Source organism: Paramisgurnus dabryanus, chromosome 1, assembly GCF_030506205.2.
Source record: "Paramisgurnus dabryanus chromosome 1, PD_genome_1.1, whole genome shotgun sequence".
Classification (NCBI taxonomy): domain Eukaryota; kingdom Metazoa; phylum Chordata; class Actinopteri; order Cypriniformes; family Cobitidae; genus Paramisgurnus; species Paramisgurnus dabryanus.
Window position 1 is genome coordinate 46,628,713 of NC_133337.1, and position 17,779 is coordinate 46,646,491.

At 37.5% G+C, this 17,779-nt stretch overlaps 2 protein-coding genes across 2 annotated transcripts; one reads left to right on the forward strand and one right to left on the reverse strand.

Moving 5' to 3' along the window:
- The first annotated feature begins 988 nt into the window (after positions 1–988).
- LOC135744594 (elastase-1) lies at positions 989–5,184 on the forward strand. Its single transcript, XM_065262825.2, has 6 exons — positions 989–1,862; positions 2,864–2,973; positions 3,047–3,141; positions 3,220–3,500; positions 3,577–3,740; positions 3,832–5,184. The coding sequence occupies exons 1-6, from the start codon at positions 1,706–1,708 to the stop codon at positions 4,009–4,011; spliced, it is 987 nt and encodes a 328-aa protein (XP_065118897.1). The 5' UTR covers positions 989–1,705; the 3' UTR covers positions 4,012–5,184.
- A 493-nt stretch (positions 5,185–5,677) lies between these two features.
- On the reverse strand, positions 5,678–9,561 carry timm23a (translocase of inner mitochondrial membrane 23 homolog a (yeast)). Its single transcript, XM_065262827.2, has 7 exons — positions 9,157–9,561; positions 8,995–9,053; positions 8,331–8,424; positions 8,158–8,242; positions 6,897–6,955; positions 6,703–6,813; positions 5,678–6,612 (listed from the first exon to the last, which is right to left on the reverse strand). Exons 1-7 carry the CDS (start codon positions 9,263–9,265, stop codon positions 6,500–6,502), a joined length of 630 nt encoding a protein of 209 aa, XP_065118899.2. The 5' UTR covers positions 9,266–9,561; the 3' UTR covers positions 5,678–6,499.
- Between the last annotated feature and the right edge of the window lie 8,218 nt (positions 9,562–17,779).

Consider the following 17,779-nt stretch of genomic DNA (forward strand, 5'->3'; position numbering starts at 1 on the left):
ACGAACAAATACGTTTTTTTTTAATATCAACATAAAAGCTAGATATACCTGCATTTCTCCGTTCAGGTTCTTGCGCCCTCTGCTGGTAATGAAACACTACTGCATATTAGTGATGCTGTCAATCTTATTTACATTTCTACATTCGACAGACACCTTTATCTAAAACGACTTACAGTGCATTCAACGTATACAGAACCTTTAAAGTATGTTTGTATTTGTTAACATTTGTAAATGTATTAGCTAACATAAACTAACAATGACCAGTAGGCATACTTCATTAATCTTAGTCCATGTTAATTTCAGCATTTACTAATACATTAAATCAAAAGCTATAACTGTTAACTTATTTTATGCTCATCTAAGATGAACAATATTGTATTGACACTTAACTAACATTAACAAAGATGCTAAAAAACTGCATTGATCAATGTTAGTTTAGCCTATTAGCTAATGCATTTACTAATGTTAACAAAAAATACAACCTTATTGCAATGTCCCATTCGGCAAAAATAATAATAATAATAATAATAATAATTTTAATATATTTTAAAATATGCAAAAATGGCCCAAAAATATATGTACTAAAAATATATTTTGAAATATGTTTAACCATATTTAACCAATATTTTTGCAGTTATATTTTTTGGGCCATTTATGTAGGCTATATTTTGAAATATATTGATATATAACTAAATAAATAAATGCATTTATATTCACGACACACAGAATGAAAAACTTTGTATGTTGCAAACCTGTAAACATAACAGGTTTGAAAAGATTAAAATTAAATATGTTTTCAACTGCAAATATATATATATTATTTATACATACTTATACATTTTATACTTATACTTTATACATTTTATACAAATATTGGCAAAGAAAAATATATTTTTGCTGTATGGGTTGTAAAATTAGAAATGTGTTTGTTGCCCCTGAAATACATTTTGAAATATATGTTAATATATGAAGGTTAAAACAAAATAATATTGTCAAATTCAAAAACATTTTTAATTAAGCTTTACTTTCTATAAAATGTATTTAGCATATATTTAAAACATATTTTTGGCCAGAGAAATTTATTTATTTTTTTGTATGACCTGGGAATCAAACCCACAACATTTGCGCTGCCAACACAATGTTGTACCAGCTGAGCTACAAATTCCACAAATGATACTGTATAAATCTGTACTACTTTGCTGTATCTTTTGTGTTTTTTATATTTACAAAACCTTTGCGTTTTTTTGGTAGTGTAGCCTAATTGCAATTTCCTCCAAACTGGATTGTTGGTAAGGGAACTGTAAATCACTTTCCATCTGGAAAAAAAGATAAACCGCTCCTGGTAATCTTTAATAAAATGAATACATAAACAACACAAGGTCAGGGTTTAACACTGTGTCCTTCCAGGATTAAAAAGGCAGTGAAGGTCATGTAGAGGTTGAATAACAGTCGTTTGTATGCGTGTATGGCGTGACCATAAGGAGGCTACTGGTAATCCATTCTGGGTGAGTTGTTTTGCACAGTGGCAAGTGACTGGAAATGCTGATAGCACTCCCATGGTCCTATGGGACCAGCTTTTTCTGAAAACTCTGTGCCACCCCACCAGAAAAATCCAGGACAGGGAGGGGCATTGTTAAAATGCTTTGTCCCAGTGACAGAGGTGTGGAGAGGACAAATAACAGCCTCTGTGCTAGGTATGATATAAATGGGTAGTCTTCAGAAGGCAACACATAGTATGATCATGGGGGTAAGGAGCCTATATTTTCTACTGCTGTTGATACAGCTGGGTCTGGCGCTGGACAAGGCCTCCATCCACGCATTCAACCCCAGTCGTCTTCAACGGCACAAAGTTCTTCATCTTGGTGAGAAAAAACTGAGTCAGGTTTTCAAGTGGGATGAACCTACATTTACACATTTTTTTCAAGTATGAATTGATTTCAATTATAACATTAATTTGCTTCAAGGCAAATCGGTGTGCCTTCAAAACAGATAAACTTTTATTATCTTTATCAGTAAATATTGTTAAAACAAGATAAGATTATTTACTGTAAAAGGCACCATGATACACTGAAAAAAAGGTCCCTAGCTCTCACTGGGGCAGTACCCTTTAAAAAGGTCACAAAATGTATAATTTAGGCACAGATATGTAAACATTTGGTACCAATACCTGTAAGGTACTAATTTGCACCCTTTGGTACCAATTTGTACCTTTTAGGTACTAATATAAACTATTTAGGTGTACTTCTTGAAAGGGTACTGCGTCTATGACAGTTACTAGCTAGGGACCAATTTTTTTCTGGCAGAACAGAGTATGATATCGACATGGATGCAAATTTGGAGCGGTGTTTTCATTTTTAATAGGGGTGCAACGATTAATACCGATATACACTAATAATATGTGGGTGATAACTATTCTGAATCGCACGGGCGATATTATTCACAGCTATTTCATGTACTACGGCTTTTAATCACAAAGTCCTTATTGATCTGAAATCACTGTTAGTTTGAGTCGTTTATAACATGCATTTAAAAAAGCAACACTCGTCAAACATAATCATTATACATATTCTTTATTATCATGCAAATACCTTAGAGGTTTGAAGAACAACAATATAAATATTTCCTGGAGCTGCGTGTCATAGCTGCGTGTGTGTGTTTCTTCATCTGCAGCGCATATTGAGTTTTTGCACGAGAGCGCCCTCTGGCTTTTGGATGTAGCGGCATTTCACTGTAATTAATTCAGAGAAGCATAGCTGCAGCATATATCGATGCACCTCAATTTATTTTAACAAAAATACTAAGCTTATAAACAATTTATTGCAGTGTTTTATTTACATTGACAAAACTGTTGTTGTGTTTTTAGATTGGCCAAAAGACTGTGGCCTGGCTCATTTCAAACCAAACACAGCTGAGCGTATCGTATCAGGCAATGAAGCCCGACCTCACTCCTGGCCATGGCAAGTTTCACTGCAGGTAAATGACTCCAGAAATGACCCTCAGATTGTTTGGATCAATTCAAATGCAGTCACTTATATCTGTTTCACAGGTTCGTCCTAGGGGAAGTAAACATTACGTACATGTGTGCGGAGGGACCCTGATCCACAAGAACTGGGTTCTCACTGCGGCACACTGCTTTCAAAAGTAAGACATGATCTGTTTAAAAAAAACACAGAGTCATACAATGGGTGAAAATGAGTGGGTGTGTTTTGTTGCCTAAAGGGGAAAAGCAGAGGACCCTGGTAGTTGGCGTATTGTTTTGGGTAAACACCAGTTGAAGAGATCGGAGTCCGCCGAGCGTTTTTTTCCCGTGAAGAGGATCTACAGACACGAGCATTTTCGTTATCCGGCCCACAGTGAGCTGGATTACGACATCGCATTGGTCAAAGCCGCCACGGATATCCAAACCACTGATTTCATCCGTTACGCCTGCCTGCCGCGCAAGCAGACCAACCTGAAACCAGGACACTACTGCTGGGTAACCGGCTGGGGAGACACACGAGGTAAAAAACAAAACAAAAACTTGGTTAGATGGTGGGAGAATCTAGAAAATCATTTACTCAAATAATAAATCAACAGGTGGGAAAGAAAATGTGTCGCTGGCTGAGACGCTGAACCAAGCTCGACTCCCCATCATTGACCATAAGACCTGCAAACAGAAGAAGTTTTGGGGTGACCGAGTGAGGGACTCCATGATCTGTGCTGGGTTCAGAGACACAGAGGGCACGCCCGCCGCCTGCCAGGTAAGAAAATTGATTTATGGGATTTAATTTGATGAACACAATCTTTATTCATGTTTAACTTCCACTCTTTTTGTGGCTCTCAATTTTTAAGGGTGATTCTGGTGGCCCTCTGCTGTGTCAGGTGGGGCAAGACCGCTGGGAAGTCCATGGCGTTGTAAGTTTCGGCCCCATCGGATGCACGGTGGAGAACAAGCCCAGTGTCTTCACTCGCACCGCGGCTTACATCCCGTGGATAGAGGCCACACGCATTAGGGATATCTTCTTGCACTGATTTCCCACTTCCCAGAATTCCCTGCAAACATCTGCTGGTGCAGGAAGAGCTGTGATAGTGTTATGTCCTTGTCTGGATCTAGTCCTCCTGTTGTGGATGTGGAAAGGTGTACAACACAACCTCAAAAGTTAGGGTAGTCTGCACCGCTTTCAAGGTCATTTCTTCACCATGCATGTTAGATTTTTCAGGGCTTGACTTTAGTATCTCAACTACAAAGTTTTTTGCTTCAGCTAAATTCCACAGATCACCTGGTGTTCAGCAATCTATAAATCCTGGCTGTTATAAGTCACATTCATCATACAGATACCCCCTCTCTTTGGCAGTCCATTGCTCAGTCTAAGTGCTTTGATGGTCAAGTAGACAATCTCTTATATTATTACACCTGCTATGGTCTCATTTTGCAATGGGTTTCACTGTATAGAGAACAGGTATTCTCATAGAAGATTGAAACTGGAGTCCCCATTTTAAGGTGCACTGTGTATCTTTTAGAAGGATCTTATGCCGTAAATGCAATATAATATACATTATATTATCAGTGGTGTATAAAGACCTTACATAATGAACTGTATTGTTTTATTACCTTAGAATGAGCCATTTTATTTGCATACACTGTGGATGGCCTTACATGGAAGTCACCGTCATTTTCTACAGTAGCCCTAAATGGACAATCTGCTCTACAGAGCGTGTTTTGTCACTAGGTTATCTCAGATAATGACATGTTTGTTTTGTGACGCCTACCGTAGCTTCACCATACGCTTCGAAAGGGAGGGGTGAGCTGTGGACCAAGCAGTTGGTTGCAATTCACAATCTCACCACTAGATGCTGCTAAAAATCTACACAGTGCACCTTTAAATTGTAAATTACCAAACATAGCTTGGAAAAGAAACAAAAATTAGTTATTGTATTTAATTAATGCATAAAATATAAGTTCAGTACTAACTGGATATTAGAATATATTGATAAATAATAAACAACATGTGACCCTGCCTGAGAAAACCCAGCTAAAACCTGTTCCTATATAAAATCATCCTACATAACACTGGAAAAAAGTTGTACATTTTATTTACAAATTTGGTTGAAATCAATTTATTTAAGCTACATTTAAAAATTTTTTTTTTAGAAAAATAAAATACTTTTGTTAAAATGTAGCTTAAATAAATTGATTGCAACCACTTACTTTAAAAAAATTGAATGAATTTTTTTTTTTCAGTGAATGTAAAGAACATTCTGTGAATATGTAACCTTGATATCTTTAATACTGACTAGGGTCATGTCAAAGACATGTGAAATCAAACTTTGGATGCTCCTAATTTCATCATTAGATTACAAGATTTTAGCCTGGATTGCACAGATATGTCACATATCAATGTAAGAATTTCTTATAATGCTTTCCCTCTGCAAAATGTAACCACATGTGTATAATTAGACATGTAAAACAAATCATAAACCTTAACAGTAAAAACATAAATTCTGTAATATGTCATTCTACACAGCATACATTATTTGACTGTTCAAATAAAGGTGTAAAACAAGACCAAAAACTATTTTATCTTTACAATTTTAAACACCAATAATGTTAAATTAATGTGCATCATTACAAATAAATGAATTCATGCTATATTTCTTTGTCTCAACTCAAGTGCAAAAAGATGCAAAAAAACACTGATCATTAACACACAGCAAACACTGTTACTGTAGTAAACTCTAAATGTTTTTTATTTTAGATTTTAGCAGAGCTGATGTGGCCAGTTATGTACAAACAAATTACACAATTTTAACCCAACCACCACTGACAACATTTTAATCATCAGTGCACAACGAAAACAGATCAAACTTAAAGGGATAGTTCACCCAAAAATTTAATTTCTGTCATCTCGTTTCGTTACAAACCTGTATAAATTTCTTTGTTCTGATGAACACGAATGAAGATATTTTGAGGAATGTTCGTAATCAAACCTTTTGTGAGCCCCATTCACTTCCGTAGTATTCTTTTTTCCTACTATGGGGCTCATAAAAGGTTTGGCTACAAACATTTCTCAACATATCTTTCTTTGTGTTTATCAGAACAAAGAAATGTATACAGGTTTTTAACAACATGAGTGTGAGTAAATGATGACAAAATGTTCATTTTTGGGTGAACTATCCCTTTAAAGGACACAGTGTTTCTTGACCATCTGGACTGAGCTGCAACTGATGTCAACCGCAACACATACATAAACAACAAATCAATAAGACTTAATAATGATTTTTCTATTGACAGCAAATTCCAAGCAAAGCATTTTACATCTGTAGATGATCTGGGTCCGCCGATTAAATATTTTATACTCAATAAACGTCTAAAGAAGCCTGTACATGTGATGGTCCATGGGTTCACTCAATAAGAAACAGATGCTTTTCCAAAAGTTTGAACAGGAAGATGAGTTGGTGATAAAGGCTAAAAATGAGCTTAGAGTCAAAATAAGTCCATGGTTTGAGCTCTCCGTCATGCTCAATAACGTGAAGGTGACGCCCCCTTCAGGTGATCCCAGTTGTTGTATAGAGCATACAGTCCTGACATTGCCAAACCAACAAGGCCTCCCCTGGCAGCTCCTTTGAGTCCACCTGTACACAATAAATATCGATTATGTTTTATTCAGTGCAACAAAGAGATGGATCATATTCATTAAACTTTAAACAATGTGACTGACTCACTTGTGGATTTATAGAGCAAACCCGTCAAAGTTCCAGCCGCTAATGTGTTGAGGTCATCTTCTGCCCCCCTGGCCTTCTCAATGGCAACACCAAACATGCTATATAGAAGAGCTGTTGAGATCAAAAGCAACGTTTAACAGGTGTATACATCATTGTGTAATGACAAATTGAGGTGAATAAAGCAAATTTCTTACCCACAGATCCTAGCGTGTTGGCCCAAGATGCTCCTTGCCGTGTGACCATGTTCAAAATCCTGATGGGGTATTAAAATAAGATGAATTCTTTATTAAAATAAGATGGCTTGTAAGTGAATCATAAATACTGTAAGTTGCATTTTTTTCTTATGTTTGATTGTGGTCAGCTGTGTTGTCCTGTTTTAGGATTGTCAAGTGCCGGCAATAGCAGACTGGTAGATCGCTATGACAGATTCCCCAAGTTGTTGAAGATTCCAAATATCAATATAGTTCCAGGAATTTGTAGTTTTAGTGCAAGTGCCCAATTGTTTAGTTTGAGCACTGTACTGAACTGCTGGCAGTTGAATCAAAAGATAAAAACGAAAAAGCAAAAGCGCAAAGCACAGAGCGCAAGTTAACACATCCGAACAGTAGCGAAGCAGGAAGCAGACTGGTTACCTTCCACACCTTAGTTAACTTCAAATTCAAGGACCTTTCAAGGACTTTCAAGGTCCAATACCTCAAATTCAAGGACTAACTGTGGGGCACATTTCAAGTGAGAGCAAGGTTACATCGTGTTACCTTCTAAGATACATTTTTACAGTTCCCTTTTGAGGGAACTCGCGCTGTGTCACTGAGGTGAAACTTTGGGGACGCCTCCAGTGGTAAGTGCATCTGAATGTGTATATCAAATTCAACCAATGGTGAGGCTTAATGACAAAGACAGGGTGACGCGGGAGCCAGGAAGTACATCGCTATCTGAAATATTGCCAAAGATGATGTTACAGGGATGCAGGAAGTATGGTAAGGGAGACGCAGCGTCTCGTTCCCAGGCCCTTTAATTTTTTCCCCCAGAATCACAAACTTTCAAGGATTTCAAGGACCAGTGGGAACCTTGAATTTGAGGGTATTGGACATGGAAAGTCCTTGAAAGGTCCTTGAATTTGAAGTTAACCACGGCGTGGAACCGTGTTTTAAGATACATTGTCGCGCTGCATCACTGCGGTGACACTTTGAGGACGCCTCCAAGGGTAAGTGCATCTGAATGTGTATATCAAATTTAACCAATGGTGAGGCTTAACCACAAAGAAAGGGTGAGGCAGGAGCCAAGAAGTACATCGCTATCTGAAAAAGATGGCGTTATAGGGACGCAGGAAGTATGGCAAGGGAGACGCAATGTCTCGTTCCCAGGGCCTTGAATTTTTTCCCCCCAGATTCACAAACTTTAAAGGGTTTCAAGGACCAGTGGGAACCCAGTATTTACAAAAGTTGACACACTTACTGTACATTTCTGGGTTTTGACCACGGCATGTCTCTCGTTTCCTTCAGACCCATTCGGAGCCCATTTAGTGTGCCGAAAGTAGCACCTAAAAAAACAACATCAAAATGTTAAAATAAAGATGGTGCATTTATAATCATAAGACCGAACACAGGCTGCATGGAGATAGGCCTCACCTGTTATACAGCATCCCCCAATGGTAAAGAAAGCCAGCTCAAAGCGACCACGCGTTTTATTTGCCCCAGTTGGCAAAATGAACTCCTCTGTGTCCTTGGAAAGAAAGATAAACAACACAAAAGTGACACAACTGCTCTTAAACACATTACAGACATCTGTGCCTGTCTCATTTGCACTTTCACAATATTACATTTATATTACGTCACCATTAGATAAAACAAAGAATAAACCGTTACAGTACATTCATTCTGTAAAATGTCATTCTATACAGCATTTTTGGATAATAAAAGTGCCTGCCAAATATAAAAAAAAGAGTTTAAGCTAAATTTTAAATAAAACAAATATTAAATAAGATTTATATGTTTAATATTAAACAAACAGATCTACATCTCAGCAAAAAGGCAAAGTTGTCACGTGTGTTTCTGTGTTTTAACTTACAGTCCATCATTCATGACAATGCTTTGATCATTGTGTATGTTAGGCAAGCTTTTTCACTTTTACTGATCAAGGGTTTCTGCTTCGGCCTGGTTTCACTCTTCACTGGGGAGCCATTATGACATCTCCCATAGTCTCGTTTAACAATCATTTAAACATAAGGTGAGTTTCTTTATTGTGAAGATCGATATATTTCTACAACGGAATACAGAAATGTCAGGAGCTCACCTGTACAAGGTAACGAGGGTCAACGTTGAGGTAGGGCGAAAGAGGGCTCATACCAGTCACTTAAAATGGAAATATAACATTCAATTTTTTTATTGTCAGAAATGTGTAGACACACTACTTGAGTTTTTATGATTAAAATCAGTACAGATCGCCATTACTTACATGGTACTCCTGCGAGCTCAGTATTTGAATATTCGGGTGCTCCTCCGCCGAAGAGGCTTCCCAAACCCCCTCTTAGCCCTCCTGATCCGGGTGAATTATTATTATCCATTTCTTTAGATGTGATACAGAAAGCTGACCAGATGATTTCCTGCCTGACTCACGGTGTAAATAACGTTACCGAGATCCACAACTTGGCCGAGCGATTATATTCTTCTTAATGCCGTAGATATTACAGTCATAAGTTGTCCGATGTTGATATTTCTTCTTCTTGTTGTGTTTTTGTGGTTGGCAAAACCGTTTATTCAGTGCTAACGTTTAAAGATCAGTATAGTTTTCTGTTTCTGGTCGTGGTTACATCTCTGACCTCCACATGCCGCTCTGCCGTAAAGCGAAAGGTCACCGCTGACGTAATTCTGCCGTAAAAATCGTAGTACGATTGATTTCAACAAAAAATATGTGTATTGAAGCCATACACATTCACTTGCTAAAGTAAAAATATTTTTAATGATATCAGCTCATTTAATACATAAGGCTATATCGGTTAAATTAATTAATGGTTGTTAAATCGGAAAAGCGGTTGTTTTTACGACAGTTTATGACCACGTGCGTTTGATACTGATACAATGTAAAGCTAACGTTATAACTTTATACAAATTACACAAGATAAAATGTATAAATCATTCCCAAAATTTATAACAGAATTAATGCAAATATTTTAATCGAAATGTATTGTAGAATAATTTTGTCAGCAAAATGCGTAAATGTAAAATGTATTTCGATAGATTGGTGTATCTATGTAAATTCTGTTAAACACTTTTGTCTTATGTAAATAATATGCAGTGTTATGAGGTAACAATATTTTATATAATATCTTATATAAATATTAAACCAACACCAAAGAGTTTTTTTTACCTTAAAATAACGTTTCCAAAAAAGTTTCAGTGGTTCATCCACTCAAAACAGGGTGAATGGCATTTTCACATTCGCTTTGCAGCCCTCTATCGGCCAAAACCGCACTAAAGAAGTTTCCAACCGTCGGGTAGTGGTCCTGTAGTTCGAGTGAAAACTACAAAAACTTGCTTTACGGCAGACCTACAATCCAATCAGAGCCAGCTATGCTGCAGTATTTACGACAGTGCTAATGAACAATTACGCTTCTAACCTGTAGGGGGAGCAAAGAGCAATAACTCTTTAGTGTTGCTTTAAAAGTGCAGAGTCTCATTTGTAGTTGAGATGTTTGTCCACTAGATGTCACTCAAGAACAAAAGTCTGCAAACAAAAAGTTCCCTTTACTGAAACTTTTTGTTTTTTGTTGTTGTTAGTGTTGTGGGCAAAAGATCCGCCCCACACTGAGCCATGTGCCACAATAAACCATGTCCTGTGATGCATGCTTGAAAGCACAATTGGTTGTTTAGCACTATAAAGATTGCCTTATCCTCGCATGGGATTTAAGAGGAATTCACAGTGTGGGAGGACGTCGAACCACAATTCCATCACCATAGCTAATTTTTTCTTTCTCTTTCTTTTCCACCCCTTGAGGTGGAGCAATAACGTTTGCCATTGTTGTCATTCTGTGAGCTCAGACTTCCTGGCATCCACACTAAATTACCCAGAGCTTTCTGTGGGAGCAGAAATGGCTCACTGTTCCCCAACAAAAAGACCATTCACGGTCAGTGGAAGGGCTCTTATAGACAACCCACAGTGCTGAAGAGAACCAGAAGCTGCAGAATAGAGCCCGGCACCCCGAGGATCATTTGGAAATGACTGTGATGTCATAATGAATGCATCTCCCGCAATATCTTTTCATCACATTTGTATTTTAACACCAAGCTTTCTGTTCTCTTCGTTTTCTTATTTTTGAGACTTCTTGTGTGCCAAAATTGAGGAACAACAACGCACAAAAATCTCCAGGAGGACCCCAGAGGGGGTGTGTAACCATGGAGATGGGAAAGCTGTGCAGCGCCTCTGTTCCTTAAACTACTTTTGAGGAGATGAGAGGAAAGGACAGGGGCGGGGGTTCAAAGGGGTCTCGGAAACCTTTCAGATGAAGACTTTAAAGCTGTCATGAATTTTCCCTGTACAAGCATGTGTTGGGTGTTTGTGATTTATTTTTTATGCCAGATTTAAAAGATGAAAACACCTTTTATTAGATGGTACACTATGACCTACTTCATGCATGATTGATATTTTAAAACGTGTTTATTTATTCCTTTATATATTAAGGAAACAAGCAGTATAAAGAAATCACAGCTATGTTTTGATGTACACTACCAGTTAAAAGTTTGGAAACAGTCATTCTTTATATTTTTCCACATTATACAATAATAATAAACTCATCAAAAGACGTTAAGACATAATTATAGGAATTGTGTTGTGACTTAAAGCTTACAAAATAAATGAAATCTGTTATATTTTATTATCAGTGTAGTCAGACTTTGCAAAATCTTACTTGTGGCATTTTATCAAAAAGCGATCTTGAGTTTTCACCATGAGATGAATTTTTAACAATTTTAGGGTTCACATCTATTCTAGACTCTTATTGGCTGCTTTTTATTCAATAGTAGTCTAATGCTAAGTACACACCAAATGCGGGGGATCGCGTTGGTCGCTCTAGATCGCGGGATTTAACTTCATGTCATGCGAATTTTTCGCTTTAGTTGAATATTTTCAACTTGGACATATCGCGTCATTCGCTGCATCGCCCCACGCGAGGACGCGTCTGATCGCGTCTTTGCATTGACTTTGTATATAATCTACTCGCGCAAATAGTTGAACTCGCATCTGGTGTGAACCCACATTAAGTCATCTATTTCAAAAATATGTTTTGATTTAATTTTCTAATAAAAGAAATGTATAAGTTTGTCACACCTACATTTGTGTCTACATGGTCATTTTAAACATTTAAGATTTTAAAAAGATTTTAAGTTCACTGTAAACATTTCCGTCATTTCTAAACTTTGAACTAGTAGTGTATGCTTACTTTCCAGGCTCTTTGGGTACACAGGAGCTTGTCAAGCAAAGTGCATTAAACAACTACTTATTGTAAACCTGAAATCCACCCAAACTCAGCAGCTCCCCTTTAACACACTTTAGATTTGTTTTGTTAAAGCCCAGCTGACACAACAGACTCACATAAACCTTATAATGTCCCACATACTAAGTATAATCCAAGGGCCAAAGTTATCTCTTGGCTTAGCTCTCGTCACTCCCCGTTATATCCTGGCAGGGTTTTAGCATTTTGGCTTGGCTTTGAATGTTCTCCACTGTGTCCTGCCAAATTCTGTTGTCCTATCCCACCAGTTTGGCCAGTGTCCTGCTTTGAGGAGACAGCGTGGGGGGCCGGGCGACTGGGGCCCCATCCCTCGAGAGCAATCAGGAAGGGCGGGGGACCCCACAGAATGAGAGGAAGAGATGACACCAAAAAGGGGGTCTAAAGAAGACTGGGGTGTGCAACGATGCAGAAAAGCATCTTACATAGTTAACTTCATGATAAGACCCAATCTGTGTTCAAAGTGAAGGTATTCACTTATAAATCTCATTACATGAAACTTTAAGAAATGTTACTGAGTGAAAATAAGCAAGCCAGGCATGATTCTTTGCTTACACAACCTACTAGATGTAACTGAAACGAGGCAGAGCCCCACTGCGTGGCTTCACTGTGGCGTAACATCTGTTGTGTCATCCTGTTTAACTTGCTGCCGCGTCCTTTATGTACACCACGCCATAACCATCTCCCGCTGATATTTCTCAGATCTTTGGCTATGAATAGGAACAATTACACAAGCTAGGTAAACAGCAATGACTTCCTCTCTTGCATAAACACTGATGGAAGTGTCTGTGGAAACGGTTCTTTAATAGAGCAGAAAGGAAGGTTTCCTGGAAATTTGTTTTCCCTTTGGGAGGACATTCCCCACCCTCTCCATATCCTCGCGCTGGACGCGTCTTCTTTGTGGTCATTGTTTAAGATCAAGTGTGGTTTGTTTCCTAGAAGACCGTGAGCAAATGCTCAGACTCTGGGAACAGGATTATTATTTTTCAGACTTTGCAATACAACTGTGGATGGATGCAAGTCCAAGGTTTAAATATAATAGCAATTGTAAAAAATTTGATAAGTTTTGCATCGTTATAACTTTTAAAGAAATTAACAATTAAAGAACGGTTCACACAAATATGAGAATCCTCTCATAATTTAGATTCAAATTCATGTTATGCGTATGACTTCCTTTACTCAGCTGAGAACAAATTAATACTTTTATATTAAACAATAAATCACTAAAAAGACATACTGTAAAAAATGCAGCATGAAGTTAAAACAACTTGGTTTTGCAAGTCAATTCAACCTACTATTTAATAAGTTTTTATAAGTTGACATAACTTATAAAATCAAGTTGAAATAGTTTAACTTAATTTTTTTGAGTTAAAGTAACATAAAAATATATGTTGATTTGACAAAACTTTTTTTCACAGTGATTAAAGTATTGCAGATGACTCCATGGTTTAAAATGTTTTCAGAAGAAAAATCATATGTTTGTGAGAGAGAGCTATTAATATTTTGAGTTCAATTAGCAATAGATACATGTATCCATGGAAACATACAGATCAGCATGTAAATTTAAAAGGTGTGATAAGCCTTGTTCGTACTTCATTCGGTGCCGTAAGGGCAGATGACATCACAGTACCACGAGAGTGATTCGAAATCAGACTTTCTGAATCATTTCTCAAATAGCTCTCGCGGTACTTTGATGTCATCTGCCTATCGGTTCTTGCGGATGACATCAAAGTATAGCTGCGTTTCCACTACCCTTTAAATTGCACAAATTGACATTGCAACTTAAAAATACGGCCAATGGAATGCAAAACTCTCATATATCGTAAAAAGTTTTACGCTTGCATTAGGTGGTTTTTCAAGCAATCGGTAAAAGGAGTATTTCACAAATTCTTGGAGTATTCTTGGTTTAATGTTTGTATAATACTCTTACGTCTCTTTTGGTTAAAAATAATGCCTCAGTCAACGTAATGTGTTTGGAATGACTTCTTGCAATATCTGCAATAGAAACGCAGCTTATGTAGTGAGCGATTTGAAAGAAGACTCCTCGTATGATTTCTCGAATCGCTCTCATGGTATGGCACATCTAGCGGCACGTTATTAACATCAAATCTTATTGGATCTTGCGTTTGTGACAAAAAATACATTTGACAATGGATAATGGGTGTGCTTTAAGGATATTGACCATAGTTATGTATAATAAAGGCTAGATGTCTTACGGCAAAGTCTCTAACGTCATCACCGGCAGCCATCTTGTCAGCTCGCTCAGCCGTAGCATTGTGTTTTTATGGTGCATGTACTTTTAAATAACATTAACTTGCTCAATTTTCTCCCGATTTTCAAATGGTTTGGTTTCTTACAAACGTTATTAACGTGGCAATATTTCTGGATGCTTGAACATGTTTCATGAACATTATTCCTAAGCATGCAGTGTCATAGGTACATCTCTGACGTTTATAACAAACCAAATCATTTGAAACTCGGTAGAAAATTGAGCAAGTTATGGTTATTTAAAAGTACATGCACCATTAAAACACAACGCTACGAGTGAGAGAGCCGACTGAGACAAGATGGCCGCCAGGTGTGGACGTCGACCTCCGTTGGCCAGCAGCACTGGCGAGACATCTAGCCTTTATTATAACATATATATATATGATATTGACCCCCATATAACATAACATGAAACATTTTTAATATTAAATCGCTTGTGTATAACTAATGATAAGAAGTCATAAGGGATGACATGAGGGTGAGTATACAAATTTTCATATTTATCATATTCTTTAATAATTTCCTCTTGGTAGCTTAACTTGTCATGACGCCATTTGCTAGGTATTTGCTAGGTAACACTAAGATGTGTGATCTAGAGAAAATAATGCAATAGACATTACTATCAAAACAGAAATTGCAAATGACTGGATTATTTTTGACCCATAATGGGTAAATAATTAACAGAGCACACCGCTGGGTTTAAATTGACCCAATGCTGGGTTGTTTAAATTGAACTGCTGGGTTATTATACCCCATGGTTGCATAACAACAACCCAGCATTGGATAATTTTTGACACAGCATGTGTACTGTGCATTATTAACTCATTAAAAATACATTTAAAAATACATTTTACACATTCAAAAAAAAAATAACCCAGCCATTTATAGAGTGTGGTAGGTGTCATAAATAAATCACATCCGTTATGTTAACGCCTTTAACCCACCGACTTCCTTTACCACGACGGCCACACTGACCGCTGCAATGTTCCCCACTCATTCTTTTGCAAGTGGTCCGTCTCCTCAAACTGTGTCTGGGTTGGTGTGCCATTGGCACCCAGTAAGATCAGTAGATTGACAGGGAAGGAAGGAAGGAAGGATTTCTATTTTGGTTTAGTAAGTTAGGACAGAGAGTTCTGAGTTTGTATGTGGGCATAAAGGTTGTAAAGGTCATCGTAGCCTTCAGAGGGGGAAGTTATAGTGTGGGTGAGTCAACAGAGTTTAATGTCTCTCTCTCTCTCGGTTCGGTGCAGGGCCTTACCCGGTTCACCTTTCATCTTTAGCCCTCATCTAAAACCGTTATCCATTCTACTCATTACACTTACTGCACCTCACTCCATTACTTCGTGTAGTACGTGTAAACGTTTTTGATAAAGAGGAGTTGAGGGGGTAGGAGGGAACATCGGACGACGAACAAGACAGGAAATTGAGGTTTTAATTGCTGGTTAGAGATGGAGAGAGAAAAGGACAGAAATGGAAAGAGCGAACGATTTCCTTACTTAGCAGCCAGTAATTTGGGACAGACAGGAACCATTTAACACGAATTGTGTGGTGTTTAATGAGCAGTTTGCTTTCTGTGGGAGTAAATTAATCGGCCATCTCACAGACTTTCTAAATTTTCCATTTTTTGTGTGTTATTAAAACACAATCTACCTCCACCATGACCGTGACAGATTACGCTTCACGGTTCTTCCTTTGAATATAAGCATATTTGTTTAATGAATGCTATGGCCGGAAATTGGAAAGGAGCGAATCGAGTCACTAGGACGCTTGGGGTGCAGTGAAGGGGTCTTCTGGGAACCGGAAAAGTCTGATTAGCATTATCAGCTAAGCACAGACCACTACATAAACAACAGCAACTCATTAAAACTATGTGTGAATGTTTACAAAAATGAAAGCTTACTTGCTTACTTTTAATTATAGTTAAGAAGTGCTTATGACAATAGCTGTGTCTGAAACCGCTCCTTCGTTCACTCATTCACTATTCCCTATATAGGGAATGACAATTGAGTCCACTATATGGGGAAGAAGCAAATGAAAATGAGCGAGTGATTGCGGACACTGACGTAAATATCATGCATCAAAGAGCTGTCGCAGAGATTCTTCATAAACCTTAGGCCTGTGTGGTTTTATTGGTTTTACTGTAAAATGGTAAAGTTTACTTTCTTACTGTTTGTCACATTTGTCATGTTTATTGTATTAATAGATAATAAAGAGAACAAAACAACTTTCATATTTATTTACTGTTGTTTATTTATTGTTTAATAAAAATGTGTATTAGATTTTAAATAAAAGAAATCGCAAATCTTTTTTTATTTGTTTATTTTCAAAAAGTGGAAAAGAACTGAAAACAAGAATTAACAAAAGTGTATAAACGTAAATTTTTGGTGCTTACTGTCAGTATCCTTCAGCTGATTCCAGTACGTCTCCCGTTGCATCATGGGAAATATCGAATGTACCCTCAAAATCAGAGTGCATTGTGGGTAAAAAGTAGTGAACGAATGTAGGGAATAAAGTTGTTCACCCAGGTATTCGGACACCACTACAAAATGGCCGACACCCGATATAGTGCCCTATATAGTGGATAGGGAGCGGTTTCGGACACAGGTAATGTATTCCTGTCAGTAGCTGTGCGTTCAAGGTTAAAATGACCTTTTTCATGTTTGCAAGTACACAGAACGTCTTTCTTAAACTTTTAAACCAATTTGGTTAAAAGGTTGAATTGTTTGGGACCCAACAATGGGTTGACAATAACCCAGCACGTTTTAGCCCAGAATCCTGGGTTGTTGAAACCATGGTTGGTTTAAATATAGACATTTTTGGGTTAATAAGGGTTAAAATGTTTACAGGTTATTTTCAACCCAGTGTTGGGTCAAAAAGGACAGCCGTTAGGTTGTAATATAACCTGTGCTGGGTTGTTTTAACCTATAGTTGGGTCAAAACATTTTAAGGCGGTTTTCCGGATAGGGATTAGACTAGACTAGAAGAGCTGTCTAAACTTAAAACAACTTGCACTGACATGTCTTAAAATACATCAGTGCCCTTTGTTTTCCCTCAAAATGCACACAAGTAATGTTTTTAGTAAGGCTTGTTTGTTAAAACTAGTTATATTTCCTAATTAAACTATAGGGCCGACTAGTCCTGGCTTAAAATAATCCCTGTCTGGGAAACCACCCCTTTGAGGCGGTTTCCTGGGCTCGGCTTATCCTAGTCTCAGACTAAAATGCACGTTTGAGCTGCCTCAATTTAAAAACATCTTGCACTGACATATCTTAACACATATCATTGTTTTGTCTCATGATGCAAACA

Coding starts and splice junctions, on each gene's coding strand:
- LOC135744594 (XM_065262825.2), top strand. CDS start 1,706: ATGGGTAGTCTTCAGAAGGCAACACATAGTATGATCATGGGGGTAAGG. Junction 3,142..3,219: donor GCGGCACACTGCTTTCAAAA/GTAAGACATGAT, acceptor TGTTGCCTAAAG/GGGAAAAGCAGAGGACCCTG. Junction 3,501..3,576: donor CGGCTGGGGAGACACACGAG/GTAAAAAACAAA, acceptor ATAAATCAACAG/GTGGGAAAGAAAATGTGTCG.
- timm23a (XM_065262827.2), bottom strand. CDS start 9,265: ATGGATAATAATAATTCACCCGGATCAGGAGGGCTAAGAGGGGGTTTG. Junction 6,814..6,896: donor CAACACGCTAGGATCTGTGG/GTAAGAAATTTG, acceptor TGATCTCAACAG/CTCTTCTATATAGCATGTTT. Junction 6,613..6,702: donor TTTGCTCTATAAATCCACAA/GTGAGTCAGTCA, acceptor TATTGTGTACAG/GTGGACTCAAAGGAGCTGCC.